Raw genomic sequence first — 17,788 nt, forward strand, 5'->3', positions numbered from 1 at the left:
CAGTAACTGTTATGCATTGTTAAACTATATTAGTTGGGTTAGGTTTCATTATTATTATGTGAATGTGAACAAACTACAGTAATGTACAAGATGTGTTACCCAGTTTTTGCTGCACCATAAAACTTTAATTATCTAATTAAAAGAATTTAACTGGTAACTAGTACAGATGAAAAGGCAGCAAAACATCCTTTAATTGTATATTTTGTAAAAAACATGCCACCGATAATGTCGAAAAATTACACTGGTGCAATCCACAGCTTTGACAATGGAAACGCAAAAATATAACGTTCTAATGTGTACCGAACTGAACCGAACTGGACTGCTTGGTCGCAATGAGGGTACAGATTATGTTATGGCACATATTGCATAACTGCCCTCCTACACAAGGACAATGAAGATATCCCGGTAGCTCCACTGTCGCCACTAAGAACTCCCCCAGAAACTGCCTTTTTCAACATTTTTAAAAGTACTTCCAAAATAGCACTTACTGTTAGGCTCTCTTTACCTTTTACCATCCTTCTATCCTCTATTAAAAAGAAAGTAGCACAGGACATTTGCTGCAGTCTTTACATACACTTATGGCTTCAAATCTATTCCCACTGTAGTTCAGCCAGCTCAGCCAAGAACAACCTTTGACTGATGCTCCCCCTGCCTGTCCACCAAAGACTAGAGGATCCGATAACCCCCTTCTCTCCTCCTGGGGATGTTCTCAACTCACAAAGGAGGAGCGCTGACTCTTAGCAGGGAGGGCTGACCAGACATGTGTGGCTCCCCTCTCCTTAGCTTGATGAGCCTCACTGTGGAAGGAGGTGGAACTACTGACAGGGACTCATGCTGCAATATTCATGAATGGTTTTCTGGTCAATCTTGTAGCCGAAATTGTAACTGCAAGCAGGAACGTTCACTCTGAGCAGTTCTTTGGTATTAGAAAGTGCCGTCAGAGGCGTGAAAGGCATGGTTTATATTGCTGCTGTGGCTTTAAGATTTTGGTTGTGTGCTCTGTGGGTACACCAGCTGATCTGACTGGTATAACTCATGACTCAAGGTATAACTGTTTTTGTCATGCTAAAGAGCATCATGAGTTTAAGTCAAGCTACAGCTGTACAGTTCAGCTCAATGCACTCTGTCCATGTAATGAAATGAAAAGCTTACCATGTTTGTGCACTCTTGCGGCTGGCTTATGTGGAATGCAATGGCGTAAGGCACAGCAGCTGTTGGAAAGAGGGTGGCTGGGTTAACACTTGTGCTGCAGCAGCTTCTTTACAAACAAAATCCATGCTACCCCATTTATAATACGTGACTGTAGTGATCATCTCACCACTTGCAAGAATAAAAAATGTTTGCATTCTGGATAAGCTTAATTGCTTCCACTTCTCACTTAAATTGATCATTTGATCAGCATCATTTCTGGCATGTTATAAAAAAATTTGGAGGAGGAAGGACAACTGCCTGCTTTTAACCTAGTTTTCCTTTTTTTTTTAAATGTGTAAAAATGTTATTGTGATCCAATACAAATGCGCATTTTCTTTCTTTCTTTCTTTTTGTTCTCTTGTTTAGACAATAGCTGTAGTTCTGATGGAGGCTCTTTGGTGATGTGGCATCTAATCTGAAAATTAAATAATTCTCTTAGATGACATACTGGAAATACTTCAGAAACTGAGCATATTTTAAGTCGTATTGGCATAAACAACACATTTAGACAATGTGTTTTAAAATCACTTTAGTTGTTGATATGACTCAACCAGACATGAAAAATAAATAAAAACATTTTTGGAAAAAAGGTGTGTTAAGACCATTTATAATTTTTACTATTAGGTGGTTTCTGTGTTAAGATTCTTTGTCCATTAGACTGGACAGAATATGGACATAATAAAGTACCCTAAGGAATTGTTTATTATTGATTAGAGAGGAGGGGTGGTGCAAAAAGGAGGAGACCCTTCAAATAATTTTAGAAGCACTGAGGAGGGTAAGTTTTTTTATTTGGCTTAGGGGAGGGACATTCAACTTTAAATGGTTGTATTTTGTATTAACGTTTAATACCCTCAGAACGCCCAAAATGCCACAAATGGATTTTTGAAGGCATATTTTCTTTTAAAAATTGCCAAAATTACAACATTTATAATTAAAACTGTGGAAGCAGAAATAAACAAGCAACTGTTTGCAATAACAAGAGGTGGTCATGCATGATATGCATGCATGATAACAGATTTTTTCAGAACTTTAAATAATCAAAGGGGACCTTTTTATAAACTATTAATGGTGTGAACATATAAGTATGGTTAATTATTGTAAGGGAAGGGTCATGAATTTTCCCCAAGTCACTCAGGGAAGCTCTATGAAAAATAATGTGCAGATCCAGGAGGGCTCAAGATTTTTTTTTAAAAAAAAGGCAAAGTCACACTGCAGCCACCCTTCTTCTCTGATAAATAAAATATAGTCCCTTCTCAACATTACATGTACTTTTTGCTAATGATTAATGAGTGCGTTTAGAGTAGAAACCCACCATTACAGTTTTTTGTGTTTGCTTGGAAGATAATTGAGTTCGGACGGGTTTAATTAAGTTAACCATCGCAAAACAAAACTCTTCATGAACAGCAAACGTTAACTGGCGTCAGTTACTGTAAAAACACTGACGCACTTTAATTCACGGTATATTTGACGATGTTACACTTAAATATACTGCTAGCATAAACATGTCATGGTGCTTGTCGGCGTTTGGAAAAATGGAGAACACCTGGGGAACGTTAACATTAAACTAGCTTTAATTTTGAAAGATAAATGTTTTGACGGTGGCCTCTACATGTCGTGGATGTCTGCGATACTTAGATAAATTCATAACTTTTACTCAGAAACGTAAAAGAAAGCGCGACGTTGAAGTGAATCGTTAGCTTCAGCATTAACTATCATTGCTCCTGTTCGTCGACACAACACCTGTGTCCAACTGTTTCAAAAACATCAACGACGGGCTGTAACTTTTACATTTCGCGAGAATCCTTTGAGGTGTAACTGACATTTAGCCTATCACAAAGGAATAAACTGTAATTTAATAAACATAAATACGATGGTAAACTGACTGAAAATGCACGGTGCAAAGTAAATCCGTTGCAAAGTCCTTCCTGCTCCCTGTGCACCAGTTTGAACCGACTAAATGACACCCGTTTTAAAAGTGCACTTTTTAAATCAAGTACCCTTTTTTTTTCAGCTGTTCTTACCTTGTGCCTCTTCGAGAGTAGTCTCCAATTCAAATCTTGAAAGCTGGTCTTCATTCCGCTGCTCCTGTGGGGGAAACTCAGTGTTCACACGTGCAGCACAGGTGCTCTACTGTAACGTGCCCTACTTCACGTCACACTCTGTGATCACGTTTTACCTGTTGTGAATAACAGGCGGTATTCAACAGGATCTGAGTTCAGCAGGTCATGGAGGAAAAACACTGTTTCATTTATACACTCAGTGAAGGCAATGACTTTACAAGAGACAAGTGAAATGATAAAAGCTTTATTCATAACAACACTGCTTGACAAGAACATTGTGTGCTGAGCACACCAGTGTATTTCTGCAGCTTAATCAAAACTCTGTAATACTTAAATATAGATTTTACGTATAATCTAAGGAGCATTTGAGTACCATAGGTCAGACCTGGTCTGCCCTACACATCCAGTATTATTTGGATAATACACTTTCTAATAATTTATAGAATTGTTCTCATTTCTTGTTCAACAGTGATGCATCAAATGCAAGATAGTCATCACACAAAATAAAAGAGAAGCATTAAAATGTGCATGTCAGCGCCAGGGATATTACTTAACGTCGTGTGAGAAAATAAACCAAAATACAGCAATTATTAATTATCAAAATACATAATTTTATGTACACTGCTGGAGACTACCAAAAGAGGTAAAACAAAAGACAGTTCCTGCGTCTGTGTCATGGGATAAAGGGTTGTGGAGAACTCAAAGTAGACAGGATAAGCTCCTCCTGGAAGAAAAAAAACCACACACAATGGTTCATTCATGTGTTGTGGAAACATTTTTATGATATCATATTGCAATGTAGGTGCAGGATTTTGCTTACAGTAGATGATGTATTGTCAGAAGAATTAAGGCACTGCTATGGACTGCTCTCTCCTTCCACTTGAACAATCCCACTAAAAGATGGTGGTTTATCCCCTACTCCCTGCAGAATGGAGCCCTTGTCACCATCAACCTCTCTGTTTTCACTGTCCTGTGATGTCAAAACAGAAACACAATGTATGTGATTACTGAAAACATAAAGACGCAAAAAAGAAAACAAGACTGCTGTATTTTTAGTTATTTCAACTGCACAACAAAAATATAGAATTTCTGCAGGTCAAAATTTGGCATCAGAGAAAAAAAGGATTGTCTCAACATAAAATAATACAAAAAGCCCGAAATGCCCCAAGTATAAAGAGATGCGCCAGAAATGTATGTTGGTCTTTTATTAATCATTGATGTCCATTTGAATAATGCACATAGAAAGCCAACAATCTTAACTGTCTAATGACTACAAGACATGTAAGATCCTGGGTCTTCAACAGAGGGTCTATGACCTGTAGGGGGGTCCTCTGAGTAACAGCATTTAACTGGTTTCATTTAAATTTAAAAATGAGGGGTTTTTTTGTTTGTTTTTTTCAAAAATTCAAATATGTCTGAAATACATATTAACATGAATCCGACAAATGAATAGCAAAGATAAATTGGACTACTCTTAAAAAAAACAAAACAACATTCAGTTTACAATAAACAACACTGCTAATAGGCATACTGTTTCCCTTGAATTGTATGCAATCATGTCAGTTGGCTGATGCTAAATCATGGTGCAACACTTTTCCATTACAGCGAGGCGTAACAAATCGTGACATACTATTGAAACATATTGGCCAATTAGCTGTATTACTATTTCAAGTGCATGGTCATTATTGTGATACGCAATGGCTCATATTGTAACTTGATGATAATGATAACATGATGTATAGTATGTATAGTAAACAAACCTGCCAATAATAATAATTTTTAATTGCTTAGTACTGTATGCACTATAAAAGGGTATGTTTATCAATGGCACTTTGGGTTGTCCTACACATTATTAGGCCTGGTTTAATATGCAGCTAAATTTTGTACAGTAATGTTATATGTAGGGGTTCTGCTCCATATCTCTTTCAGTTTCTTGAACAGAAAAACACTGAAGACCCCTGGATTAAATTGTAGAGTAGATTATTATGTAGCCTAAAGTAAAAACTGCAAGTTTTTCATCCATCTCTAAAGCTCATATAGTTATGAGGACAGGCTTTTATTAGTTAGTCTATTCTGTGTAGAATACCCTGCAGATATAACTAAATCAGTGGTTGGGCACCTATTTTCCTCTTTGTCTTAACTGCCACCTCTCACCTTCAGTTTTGCTTTGATTTTTTTTCTGAAATAGTAGACCTTCTTGATCCTTCATTTCAAATTAAGTTAAAATGGAAAAGCATTTTTTTTTTAATACTAAGGCTTTAAAGAGCTTAGCGAGTAGTTTATATTAAACCCTGGGCTAATTCAAGTCAATGGAACACAGTATTCTGCTACTTATAAGATTTTATAATGTTCATGAGGGTCAATAACTCACTGCTGATCGCAGTGTAAATAGCTGATACAGCACCACAGCATTTGCAAAAGTGGTTTTAGTTTCAAACAAACTAAAGCAGTAGTGGGATAAGTCACCCACTTGTCCACTTCTATGTAGCTCTTTTAAGAGAAAACCAAAAAACTGCTTTGCTCAGCAGTGCAAAGTGCTCTTCTACACAAGCATTAATGTAGTGTATGAGTTAAAGTATATTTTTAAAAAGAGCTATGGCCAGCAGCAGTGGTCTCATGAGTATGAAGTGCTGCTTTCATCTTTACTTAGATATTTAAAACCAAGCATACTTTGCAATCAGAACTCACCTTGAGCTCAGATAATCCTTCTGAATCTGTGACTGATGAGCGACTGATTGGGGAGACAGGTGGCGAAACCGGCGACTGAGGCGACTGAGACGACTTTGGCCATGTGGATAAGGAGTTGCTCCTTTTCACAGCAGAGGACACTGCCTGGGCAAAGCGGGATGGAGTAACAGGAGAATAGGGCCTTGGAGCGGCAAAGCTCCTTAATTTTTCCAAACTTAACCCCACGCTTGGCTCTTTAGACAAACTACTTTGCCTTGTCATTCGCTGGAAGGCTACATGCTTGTCTTCCCCCTTTGGGCTCAGCTCAACATTAGCGGCCCCTGTTGCCTCCTCTTGACACTGCACAGGCGGAGGAAGGGGAGGGGGTGGTAACTTTGCTCTCTCTGCACTTCCTTGAGCCTCTCTCTGGTCAGAGCCAGGACTGGCGCTGAGACTTTTTTCTGCTGCGGAGGTTACATAATACCCAGGTGTTTTTTTGTGCTGTGCCAAGCGGAAAGAGCCGGGCTTAGGTTTAGTTGCGGGTGGAATTTTCATCTCCTTGACCTGTGCAGGTGAACCTGCTTGAGATGCCCCATTAGGTGAGGTTGGGATCTTTTCATCTGTGTTAGGTAAACTTGTTGGTGACGAGGAATGAATGGATTCAGGTATACTTCCATTAACAGTGTCTTGAGTTGTAGTAGTAGTGCTAGTCAGTAAATCTTCCCTGGGTACAGTAGAGTGCAGCTCACTTTTTTCCTTTGAGATCTCTGTCTGTTCCCCCACTGCTGTGCTGTCCTCCAACTGAAGAGAACCGATATTAAGTCCGTCTTCTGGAGCTGCAGGAGGTGGCTCCAGCGTCAGTGCAACTTCAAAATATCTCAGTTTCTCCAGAGATTTCTGAGGCACGATAGTATACGTTGTCATCCCCACCTTGGGGATGTAGTCCCTTGTCAGCTCGTTGGAAGGCTTCGGCTTTGGCTCAGAGTTTGTGGCATAAATAGACGGCGCCTTTGTTGTCGCAGGAGCACTTGCTGTGGAGTCTTGGCACGACGAGGTCTCCGAGGTGTGGGATAAGGCATTTCTGAGGTCTGGCGCATCCAGTTCGTCCGTTGCTGTGGCCATATCTTTCTTCCCAGCTGATTCAACGGCAGGCACATTAGCTGAGGACGGGACTTTATCCATGTGTTGTTGCAGAGACACAGGTGAGGGTGTGAAATCTGTTTGCACTTGAGCGTCCTCTCCAGTGGGGCATGATGTGCTTGTGGCCATCGGGCTCTCCAACCTGTCAGTTTGCTCCCGGAGGGTTTCAGTGTTTGCCTGAATGGAGGCCTGGGCTACAGGTGGAGGGAGGATGCTGGATACAGCACTGCAATCTACACTTTGAGGTGTAGCCTCTTCACAGATTGAGTGTTGGGGTACATTTTCAACTGGACATGGACCACTGTCTGTAAAGAAAAGAACATCTGTAATGTGAGACGGGTCTTTAAGAAGCAAAAAACATTTGTACTTTGGCATACTAAGGCAAAGTTCATAATTATCCAAGTCCAAGAGTATGTATATCTGTATATAAAGTACTATATATATATATATAATCTAATATTAATTTACTTATCCACTCATTTATTTATTATTGGTAATAATTTTATATTTTTTGTAAAAGATAAATAAGGGTCAATGCATACAGGTGTGTATACAGTAGTATTTATTGTTTAGATATAGGGTGTATATGTATACTTCGGTATATAACAAGCCTTGGAATTCTATATGGGAGTTTTTGATGATAATTTAATTATTATTATATTATATATTAAAGGGGTAGAATTAACTAGGTTTATATGTCATCCTACTCCTTTTCACACATTTAAATTAATGCAATTGTGTATGGCATTTATTGTCTTCTTTTTCTTTTTTTGTTATTCATATGTATTAAACTGCTGTTCTTGTTGTTTTTTACATGTTCGAAATAAAGATATCAATCATATCAAAAACCCACCAGCATCTGCCGTTTCAGATGAGCCTGTGTCATCCATCGTCCTCACAACACTCAGAGTTGCAGCATCAATTACCGTACTCTGCAGTTGACTGTAAAGTCGAGCAAAGAGAAAGAATTAAAAGTATTGCAGATGTTAAAACATGGCTGAGGCTGCAAAAGTCATACTAGAGTTCGTACTTGCCATCTGAGGACAGATCACATGTCTGATCTTCCCCATTTCTCTCCTCTGACTTTGTGCTCAGTATCTCAGTATCTGGGGACGGGGAGTGCACCGAGACATCAACAGACATGTTGAGGCTGCTGTCCTCTCCCTGGGTTTCACTAGCAGTTGCAGACATTACAGAGGCAGCACTCTCCTCTTGCTCCATGATCTCCTCCAGTGTGTTAGCAGCTGCACCTCCTGGAAAATGACATCATGAAGAAGTCAAATTTCATTTTTCTTTTAGTTAGTTACCCCACCATATGCATTACAAACCAAGCATCCAACAGTTTTTATGTCATAGGTACAATCATTCACCCATCCCAATATAAAAGGTTCCTCTGATGAATGAATTCCACTTAATAATCTTTTACATCTCACCCTCCCTTGTCTAGTTCTTAATTTAGCAGCAACAGGAAGTGCACCACAGAGGAGCAGAGAGCAAAAGGAATTTCAAGGCTTCTTAAACAAAACTGCAGCTTCTCACAGTTCTCAGCGTCTGATCTTTGTATCTACTGAGCAGCACTGGGCTGTTGGGGAAACAGCAGAGGAAGTGATCTTTCTCTGTGAACTTAAGTGTTTGAAAAATTAGGAGCAATGGGAGGACGGAAATGGTGGTGTATACATGTAGACGGCAGTCGGATAAAGTATGTGATTACTGTTAATGAGGTCTGGGAGATATGCCGCTACTGAGGGGACTTTGGGTAACAAAGGAGTAACAAAAACAAGAAAAAGACAGACACAAGGGCATGGAGGCCGTTATTTATAGAAGTTTAGGCAAGAAATAAAACTGCTGTTGCTGTAGATGTTTGTGGGATATATAGGACACCAATTTTTGCAGAAAACACTTGATCAAGTGATGTCAGCATTGTTTGTGGTGCTAAAGCAGGGTTTTCCAATGCTGTATGTAGATTTTAATAATTTCTGTTGACACTGAGGTCTGTGGATTGTCTACAGAACTGCAGGGTTTCCCGTACAGCCTTCTTAATTTCTTGTTTGTTTAAAATATACATTAGGCTTAGCATTTCATTTATTTCTGTTCAGAAAACTAAATGAAATGCTATTTCTAAAAAGTTTAGATTATTATTGAAGATGTTAATTTTAAAGAAGACCTGAACACAAGCTGTATTCACAGTGCCTTTGCTTTCTGAAAAACATCCTTGTCCTGCATTAGAAAACACACAGTTAATAAAAAAAACAAGGAGCTTTTGGAACAATGGCCAACGTCAGGGAGAAGAAAACACTGAATTTGTCAAAAAAAAAGAAGCCTATTGAGTATGTATCACTGTTAAAAATAAAAAAAAAATGTACATAATACAGAGACTTGTAAAAAAGTTCCTAAAAATATTTGAAAACTTATCTCTGATGCAATATTATATAATAAGGAAATAACCTGCTCAAAATGTATCCAAATCACTCGTTTTACACAGACTTCCTGCAGTAGTAATGCAAAGTAATGCATGACTAGCAGCCATCAACAGAAAGTGAGAAAAATGTGCTTTGAAATGTGTGTCATCTGACCACAAAAATCCAACCTCATCTCAAGCTCCAAATCATGATATTTCTCCCATCTCTTACTTCAGTAATATAAGCCAAAATAAATTGTCTGTGTTTATCTATTAGACCAAGGTTAATTTTTTGAGGAAATTTTTCTTTGTTTTTACTTTAAATTGCTGTGTACACAGGACGGGTGGAGCTTCCCTCTTAGAACAAAACAGTGAAACAGTGCGGGTCGGATTATTCTCTACACAATCAAAGGAAACTATTTCAAAGCAAGTATATTATACTTGACCAAGGAAAAATACCAGGGAATTCAGAGCCTACAGTAATCTGGAAAGTTGAAAAATGACTCCTTAGCAGACATTTGTTTTTGGTTTTGATTTTTACAAAGATATTTTACATGTAATTGAATAAGCAGCTTGATTTCTAACAGTAAAGTGATTCAATGCATTGAAAAAGAGAAGAAAAAATGATAAGAGTACTGCCTTGAGTATGTTAATATGCGTAAATATACGAGGTGAAGCACTTTAAAAACAGGCAGACGAGGCTCAAGAGCTAAAAAAAAATATCAAATGAATCAAAAGGCAGAACAGGCACATGCAAGCAGCACTAATGCAGCAAAAATCCTGAAATGATGCACAAAATCACAAATGAAGCAGAAGCAGAATAAATGATCTTTGTGATCTGACTGCCATATAGCAGTTCCCATGATCATGCAGGAAGTGTTTGAAAGAAGCCACTATTCAGTAATGACCACTAGGAGGCACAAGAGTCACATAAAACAAAACTTCAAAGTTTGAAAATGCCGGTCTTTGTATTTGAGGCCAAAGTACACATGACAAAGCATCACAGAACAGGCAACATTTTATTCTCAACGCTGTAATGAAAAACTCTAAATGTGAGATAAAAAGAACAGCCCCACTGTTCATGAAAACTCAAAAATGAAAATCAAGACAAACCTTGCAAATTTTCATCCAGAGAAGCTGTTTCCTGGACAACAGCACTAGGGGACGTTGGGGGTGGAGGAGCTTTGCGTTTGGTTCTCTTCAGTGAAGACTCTGCTGAGGACCCACGACTTAAACCAGCCATCTATGGTGCATAACAACATTTAATTAAGTCATATAATAGATGCATCTAAACACAGAAATCAGGACTATGCCAAGGTGTCAGTGCTTTGGTCCACTCACCTGGTCTCTGTCCAGTTGGGTACCAGGTTCAGACTGGATCCTCCGACGAGTACTGATGTCCGAGGAGCAGCTCTGTGACACAAGGATTGGGGGCTGGGGTGCACGTCTCTTCTTTGGCGCATCGATGGACAGCGTAGGGGAGCCGAACGGAGACGAGTTGGAGCTAGGTAAGGCCATGCTGAGAGGTCGAGGCTTGCTCACAAGAACAGGAGAAGCTGGGGCACTGGCTGTCGTTGCCTTTAAAGAACAAACATCCAATCAGATCATGATAAGAGGCCTGTTCCCAAACAACAAAGTTCAAGTCAACCAATGGCAAACTAAAGTCAACAAACCTCCCTCTGACCATTTAAAGTTACTCACTGATACAGCTGTATATTTGCATAATGACTACATAAAAAAAAAATCCTGCCTTACCTGGTCAGATTTTTTCTTGCTTTTTCGAAACTTGCTGAAGAGGCCTTTGTTTTCTTTCTCTTTCTGATTTTTATCTTTCCCCGGTGTGACCGTTCCTGAAAACATAAACACCATTGTAAGATACCATTGATCAGAAATATGACAGCTCTGTCGATATGAATCACGCAGTTTACAAACTGAAATACCTGCATGTGTTGGTGAGGCTGGACTCACAGGAGAGGCAGGTGGTCCTGCAGAGCCAACAAGCATGTGATTTAGCACAGAACAACCCCACACAAGACAGCTGACAAGGTGCAGTAAATGCTTAATATGCTAAAATCTTATTTAATAAGTAGCATGGTTTGACATTTTGAAAATACATTAGTACTCACCTCTAGTGTCTCTTGCATAAATCTCCCTGATTGCATAATCATTAAGAGAGCAGGACAGGTCCAGAGGGGCCAGTGATTGGACATCTCTCAATAAAACTGTAGACTCCACGTCAAATTCACATTTCTCACAGATGGCTGGTAAGTGTTCAGCTAGGGGCACTCGAGGATTGACTCGTAGTATAGTTTTCTGGGTCTTTTTATAGTTTATCACCATCCGAACAGTTGCCTGGAAAATAACAGATGTGCCACTTAATTTGGTCAATTCTGTTCAGCAATTCAGCATTTCAACATTTACAGCAAATAGTAATGTTTAAGCCTTTAAAACCTGGTTCTACATCAGCTTTATGTGCTGCGTTCAGATGCCCCTCACTAACTATTTAACCCTTTAGACCCTGAGCAAATTAGTTTGATTTATTTCAAAAACATGAGAACAAGGCAATGATCAACTTGGCGAGAAATGTCCCAAGACTTGCAAAAAAAAAAATTAAACTAGGGGTGAAAATGACCATAAAACGATGTTTATAATCATTATAATTATACATGAAAAAAAAAAAATATATATATATATATATGAATATATATATATATATATATATATATATACACATAAAGGATTAATGGTATTGTTTAATGTACCTCGGGCATCTGAGGACCTGTCTTCTTATTTTTATCATCCCCTTTAGCTTTAAGTATGATCTTCTCTGCATCCAAAGTTCCTATGAGAGCGTTGGGCTTGAGTTTGCTGTGGTTCTTTTTGGCAGTGACCAGCTCTAAGGTGTGGCTTGATGGGTTCAGGTGATACTTTGCACAAAGCGTCACTAGTAGATCCATTAGGGGTTTGCTGAAAAAGACACAGAGGACATGATGTTACAAAAACAAAATAGTTTGTTTCTCATAAGAGTGGAGACAAGTGATACAATCTGGGTAAGTTACACAATGTAAAAACTATATATTTCAAACAAAGCAATTTCGAAATCAAGGATAATAATGATAGGTATGGTTTGACATCTTTAATTAAGATTTTAAAAAAAGGGCATGAAAATTACCTAACTTAACAGTTATTTTTTCATTATTGTTTACTTTCACAATGAATGAAGTGAAAAATTTCAGAAAAAATTGAAATATGTCCATCCCACTTTCCGAGACTCCAAGCAAGTGTCTTCTTATTTCTTGTTTTATCTGGCCAACTGTCCAAAAGTCAAAAATATTTTGTTCATAATTATATACAACAAAAAAAAAAAATCGAAAAATCCTCATATTTGGGGGGTTGGCGCCAGAGAATGTTTGGCCTTTTTGCCTAACAAATGACTTGTTAAAATGATTAATTGATTACTATAATAGTTGCTGATTAATTACTGTAATCTAACTAACACATCACTCACCTAATCACCGCAGCTCTGATTGTTTAGAGAAACAAAGACAGCTGATTTCATATCAAACTAAGGTTAAATTTGAAGCTGTGCAGAATGTGTGGAAACAAGTGTTTTTACAGTAACTTACTGTGATAGTAGTCTCATGAGGCTTTCTTGACACTTATAATACAGTGTAAACATAATTCCTTAAACTTAATCCTCAAAATGAAGTGTTGTGTAGGCACTTAAAACAGGTTTAGAGGAAGAAAAGAAGGTAAAGAATTCAGTGCCTAATCCTTTCATATTGGATTGGTCTCAGTCATTTCTCCAAAGGCCAAGGTGCAAAAGATACCTGGGAAAGAGTGTTTGTAAACTGTGTGCATTGTAAGAAAGATAATGTTATCTACAGTAAACTCTGTTGATGGAAAGTCTGAGCTCTGTAAGTGAGTGGACTCGTGGAAGGACACCTTGTATTAAAAAACAGAGGTATGTTGACACATGCTGATCTGCAGCTGACCTAGCCGAAGATTTGAACAGTAAGATTTTTTTGGGTCCCTGTTGCACCGTAACATGAAGAAGAGCTAATCTTAAAAGTATGAGATGCAAAAGTTCTTAAATGCTTACTCATATCATTTGGTGAGAGAAAAGAAATGAAGAAATGCAATCAATTTCACTCTTAGGACAAATATTAACTAAAAGCACACAATCAGCGGCTCCACCTATCTGACTTAATCTTATTGGAACTGCATTTTGTGTGATGACATCATGATCTAGTGTTCAGATGTAATATTGAAAGGTTCAAACAAATACACGATGGTGTCCTTAATCAAACAGTGCTTTAACTGTACCTTCCATGGACTGTGGTCATCTCCTCTACGCCGCCCGGCAGAACCACGACCAGAGAGAGGTCTTTATCAATAAGGTTTTCCTTCTGGTCCATGGCTAAATGAGGGTTTCCTGGGTACCACTGGGAGAAACCCGGGGAATCCAGCTTTTTTAGTCCAGGCGGGGATGGTGCTTTGCTTTTGGTCGACACCCTGTAGTTGGACAAGAAAGTGTAAATTATTCTCAGAGTTGCTTCAGCATTTGCAATAGGTGGGTTTTGCTCTGACACAAGCCAGACAAATTAATACTTTAGAGATGACTGGGAACGGTTTTTCACTTATATGCATGTGTGTGCTTTTTTTTTCTTTTTTTTAAATGTCATTGAAATTGTTTCTGCTATTTCAAACAATAATCTGATTGAAAATCAAAGTGCAGCAGACAGCATGAAAGGAATCCTTTCTTCCTTAGGTTTTAGAGAGCAGGGAGGCTATTACATGAAAGAGCTCAAGTCCACTTTGCAAACAAGTCACAAGACAACCAAGTGGACAGATTTACTCATTGAGCCTGAAGAAACGGCTGTGAATAGACAAACATGTGAGAGATAATAAGACACAAGTTAGAGTTTCTGTAACTGCAGAGACTGTGTTTGTGGTAAAGATGGATTTAAAGTGTTTTTTAAGTTCTTTTTAGGATAGCAGCAACACCCCACATTTTCATGACGATCACCCGACATGCTAGGATCATGGATGTTTTGAACGAGTCTACCAGACACAGGCCCAAGGGCACAAAGTCTCAGGGGCCCTCCTGGCCTTGCAAAAAGTAACTCAAATGAACATGTATCGACCAGAGAGAGACCCAAAATGACCACAAAGAAACACAAAATGACTAAAAGGGATGCAAAAACACCACAAAGAGAAAAATAATGAATACAAAGAGAAGCAAACCAACGTCAAAAAGATTCAAAATGACTAAAAAGAGAATTAAAGTCACTACAAAGGAACAGAAAATGACCAAAAAGAGACACAAAGCAACCACAAAGAGAAGCAAAGCAACAGACACAGACTTTAAGTTACTATGAAGAGATGTAAAGCAATTGCATAGACTCAGAATGACCACAAACAGATACAAAACGACTATAAAAAATGGTAAAGCAACAACAAAGATATTCAAAATGACTAAAAAGAGGCTTAAAAAGTGATTACATGGAGACTCAAAAGAACACAAAGGGACATAAAACAGCTATAAAAATTGTAAAGCAACTAAAAACGAACTCAAAATGACCGAAAAAAATATGAAATAACTCAAAGAGCTGCAAAGTACCTATAAAGAGGTTAAAAAATAAAATATAAAAAGACGTAAATAAATTAAAAACAGAATCAAAATGACCACAGAGAGACACAAAATGAGTTGAAAGAGATGCAAGTCAGTTACAAAGAAACTTAAAATAGGACAAAACAACCACAGAAACAATAAAAACTGCAAAGAGACACAAAAACAACCAGCAAACAGAGGCTATAAAACAACAAAAAATGTGTAGTTTCTCCTATGGAGAAGAGGTGGTGGGGCCTTTTGTTTTCAGTGTGACTAACTATGACAAACACATTTCAGTTTTGAAGGGCATCTTTGAGTGTTTGTCTTCGCTAAACTTTCCTGGAAACTGTGTCCATACAGTGTGCGTCATGTGAAAGTTGCAGACTGACCAGGTATGCCACACAAAACCAAAAGAAAAGAAAAAAAATCTATATATATTTCATAATGACTGATTTCATTCATCCCCAGAATTTTCTGTCAGCTGGCCATCTGTTGAACAGCCATACACAGTAAATCTGTGACGCACTTCACATAATTACACCATTCTCATAATGCTCCCAAAAGGGTGTGAACAATAAAAAGCTGCTGTCGGTAAACAAAGAAATTGATTCGAGGGTCATCATTATGAGGTTTAAAGGCAAGCTGTAACATATTTTCTTTGACGTGTTTGGTGAAAATGAAAAGCTGTAGATGGTATGATAACAAAACAAATTAGACTCAAGAGCACATCAAGTCAGATGAGGTCACACTATTCAACTGCAATGTTATCAAGCTGTTCGGTTGGCCCAGGAATCAGTAACTTTACAGACATTCAAGTGTCACATCTTTCAGTCGGTGTGTAGATAAAACAGGCATTCGCAGACCCGATGCCCTGAATTATAGCCTGTAAAGTCTCTGGTGGGGGCACTGCTTATTCAAACAGAGGAATCTGAGCAATGCAAGGTCACAGGCTCCACTGAGGCACGTCTAGCAAAGGATTATTAGTCTTGCTATGGGGGCGGCTGTCTTTACACACCAAGACTATGACATAAATGTACACACACACACACACACACACACACACAGATGCATACTCATATTTTGACTTAGATTACAATAGTCTATATGTGTGAATCATGAAGTCAATACACAGTGTTTGCTGTACAAGGTGACATCAGTACAATCCCACAATCCATTATCATGTGCATTCTCGTCTCAGTCATTTTTGCTGAAATTATATTTTCAGAGATAAAGTGTCCTGCCTGGATCAGTTAGTCCTTTTAATACAAATCTTTGAAAATTGGAAAAACATTATTCTAAAAATTAATTAGTCAATTAATTAGAGCTTGGAGATGTGCTGCCAAGACGACTGTTATATTATATTCTACCATAGTAGGGACTCATAATAAAATCCTGATACAACTTTAATGACATTTTTCTTTATCTTAAATGGAAATTTTGCCAGATTAGAACAATGATTGTATATAAAGATGCACAACGCATCTCCACTTCCTTCTACTGTACAAAAATAAAGCCATTTTGAGTCTTTTACATAGTAGTGATCATAGTAGTGAGGATGAAGCCGCAAAATTGAGATTCTGCCCATACACAGCTGTCAGTCATGACATCACAACCCCTTTTAAAGGCAAAAAGCGAGTTAAAAGCAAACTTATCAGACAAATTATCACTAGAATACCAGAATAACAAATTTAATAAAATTTTACACAAAGGTCTTCATCTACTCTCAGAATCAAGTAGATACTATTCTAGCATGCTGTTGTTGCCATTTCTACATAGCTACCACAACCAACAATCTTTCACTATTGAAGATTTACTGTATTTGTCTACCATTTTGTATTCGTCACTCAAATTCCATCTTCTTACAGCGTATAAAGAACTGAAATTTACAACAATGCAATATAAAAAGAAGTGAACAAGTGACGATCACATCTGCCATTATCGTCTGTTCATGCCCTGAAATGACCTGTTTTTTTTCTGACAGCTGACAACACATCACATTGTTTTCTAGTAGATCGTGGCCACATTTAACAATTTCAGCCCCAGCCACCGTTACATCTACAAAGTCACAAAGACTTTGTCTCACATTATTGTCCACTACTCCTAAAGCGACTAAAAGGCATGCTTTGAAATCCATATGCTTTTGTGTCTGCGAACAGTTTTATCTGCTCATAAGTCAGCCAGACGACAGGCAGTACAATAACTTGAGAAATTGCAAGAAGAGCTGACCCAGTGAAACAAAAACAAACAAGCAGTAAGCAGTGGGGGACAACAGAGACATGTTTATCTGTTCGTCTTTGAGCCAACAGCACCAGTAGTCAGGATGATAAAGCCACAGGATCCTGCAAAGACAATAATGAGCAAACCCAAATAATTTATTGTGAACTGTTTATTTTTGTTGATTCTGTTCTGGACAATAACAACTTGGAAACTTTACGAAAAATAAACTGATGGAAACAGATGCCGAGCGAACCAAACAAGACGGTCCAACTGACCACTCTAAGAAGCCCTGGGTTAGGGTGAGCCAGTTTTTCTTAAAACCAAAACATAATCCATTAGTTTGTGTACACAACCTCTTAGTAACTACTAGCGACAGTTTTAAACAAGTGATTCACTATATCAGATTGCGCAAGTAAAACTTAGGAAATGCTAAAAAGACTTAAAAGCAAACTACACCCCTTTTCAAAACTCATATATGTTATTCCTATGGTCTAAGACAGT

General features: G+C 38.2%; 2 protein-coding genes across 3 annotated transcripts in view; both read right to left on the reverse strand.

Annotated features, from left to right (window-relative positions):
* grb14 (growth factor receptor-bound protein 14) overlaps positions 1 to 3,371 on the reverse strand; it is a 42,802-nt gene extending 39,431 nt beyond the window's left edge. Inside the window, exons 1-2 of the mRNA XM_042495213.2 lie at positions 3,213 to 3,371; positions 1,153 to 1,211 (exon numbers count right to left, since the gene is read on the reverse strand). The gene's annotated coding sequence lies outside the window, so the exon portion shown is untranslated. The remainder of the gene's footprint in view (positions 1 to 1,152; positions 1,212 to 3,212) is intronic.
* A 108-nt stretch (positions 3,372 to 3,479) lies between these two features.
* The window catches only part of cobll1b (cordon-bleu WH2 repeat protein-like 1b), a 28,865-nt gene continuing 14,556 nt past the window's right edge, over positions 3,480 to 17,788 (reverse strand). For both annotated transcript variants that reach the window (XM_042495029.2, XM_088083220.1), the window contains 12 exons: positions 13,783 to 13,971; positions 12,219 to 12,423; positions 11,583 to 11,808; positions 11,397 to 11,441; positions 11,212 to 11,306; positions 10,798 to 11,034; positions 10,570 to 10,699; positions 8,089 to 8,311; positions 7,912 to 8,000; positions 5,940 to 7,363; positions 4,072 to 4,221; positions 3,480 to 3,975 (listed from right to left, as the gene is read on the reverse strand). In XM_042495029.2, coding sequence (XP_042350963.2) covers positions 4,108 to 4,221; positions 5,940 to 7,363; positions 7,912 to 8,000; positions 8,089 to 8,311; positions 10,570 to 10,699; positions 10,798 to 11,034; positions 11,212 to 11,306; positions 11,397 to 11,441; positions 11,583 to 11,808; positions 12,219 to 12,423; positions 13,783 to 13,971 — 2,977 coding nt within the window. In that variant the 3' untranslated portion in view covers positions 3,480 to 3,975; positions 4,072 to 4,107. The remainder of the gene's footprint in view (positions 3,976 to 4,071; positions 4,222 to 5,939; positions 7,364 to 7,911; positions 8,001 to 8,088; positions 8,312 to 10,569; positions 10,700 to 10,797; positions 11,035 to 11,211; positions 11,307 to 11,396; positions 11,442 to 11,582; positions 11,809 to 12,218; positions 12,424 to 13,782; positions 13,972 to 17,788) is intronic.

Source organism: Plectropomus leopardus, chromosome 10 (genome assembly GCF_026936395.1).
Source record: "Plectropomus leopardus strain MGB_pleo_1.0 chromosome 10, ASM2693639v1, whole genome shotgun sequence".
In the NCBI taxonomy this organism is placed as follows: Eukaryota; Metazoa; Chordata; class Actinopteri; order Perciformes; family Serranidae; genus Plectropomus; species Plectropomus leopardus.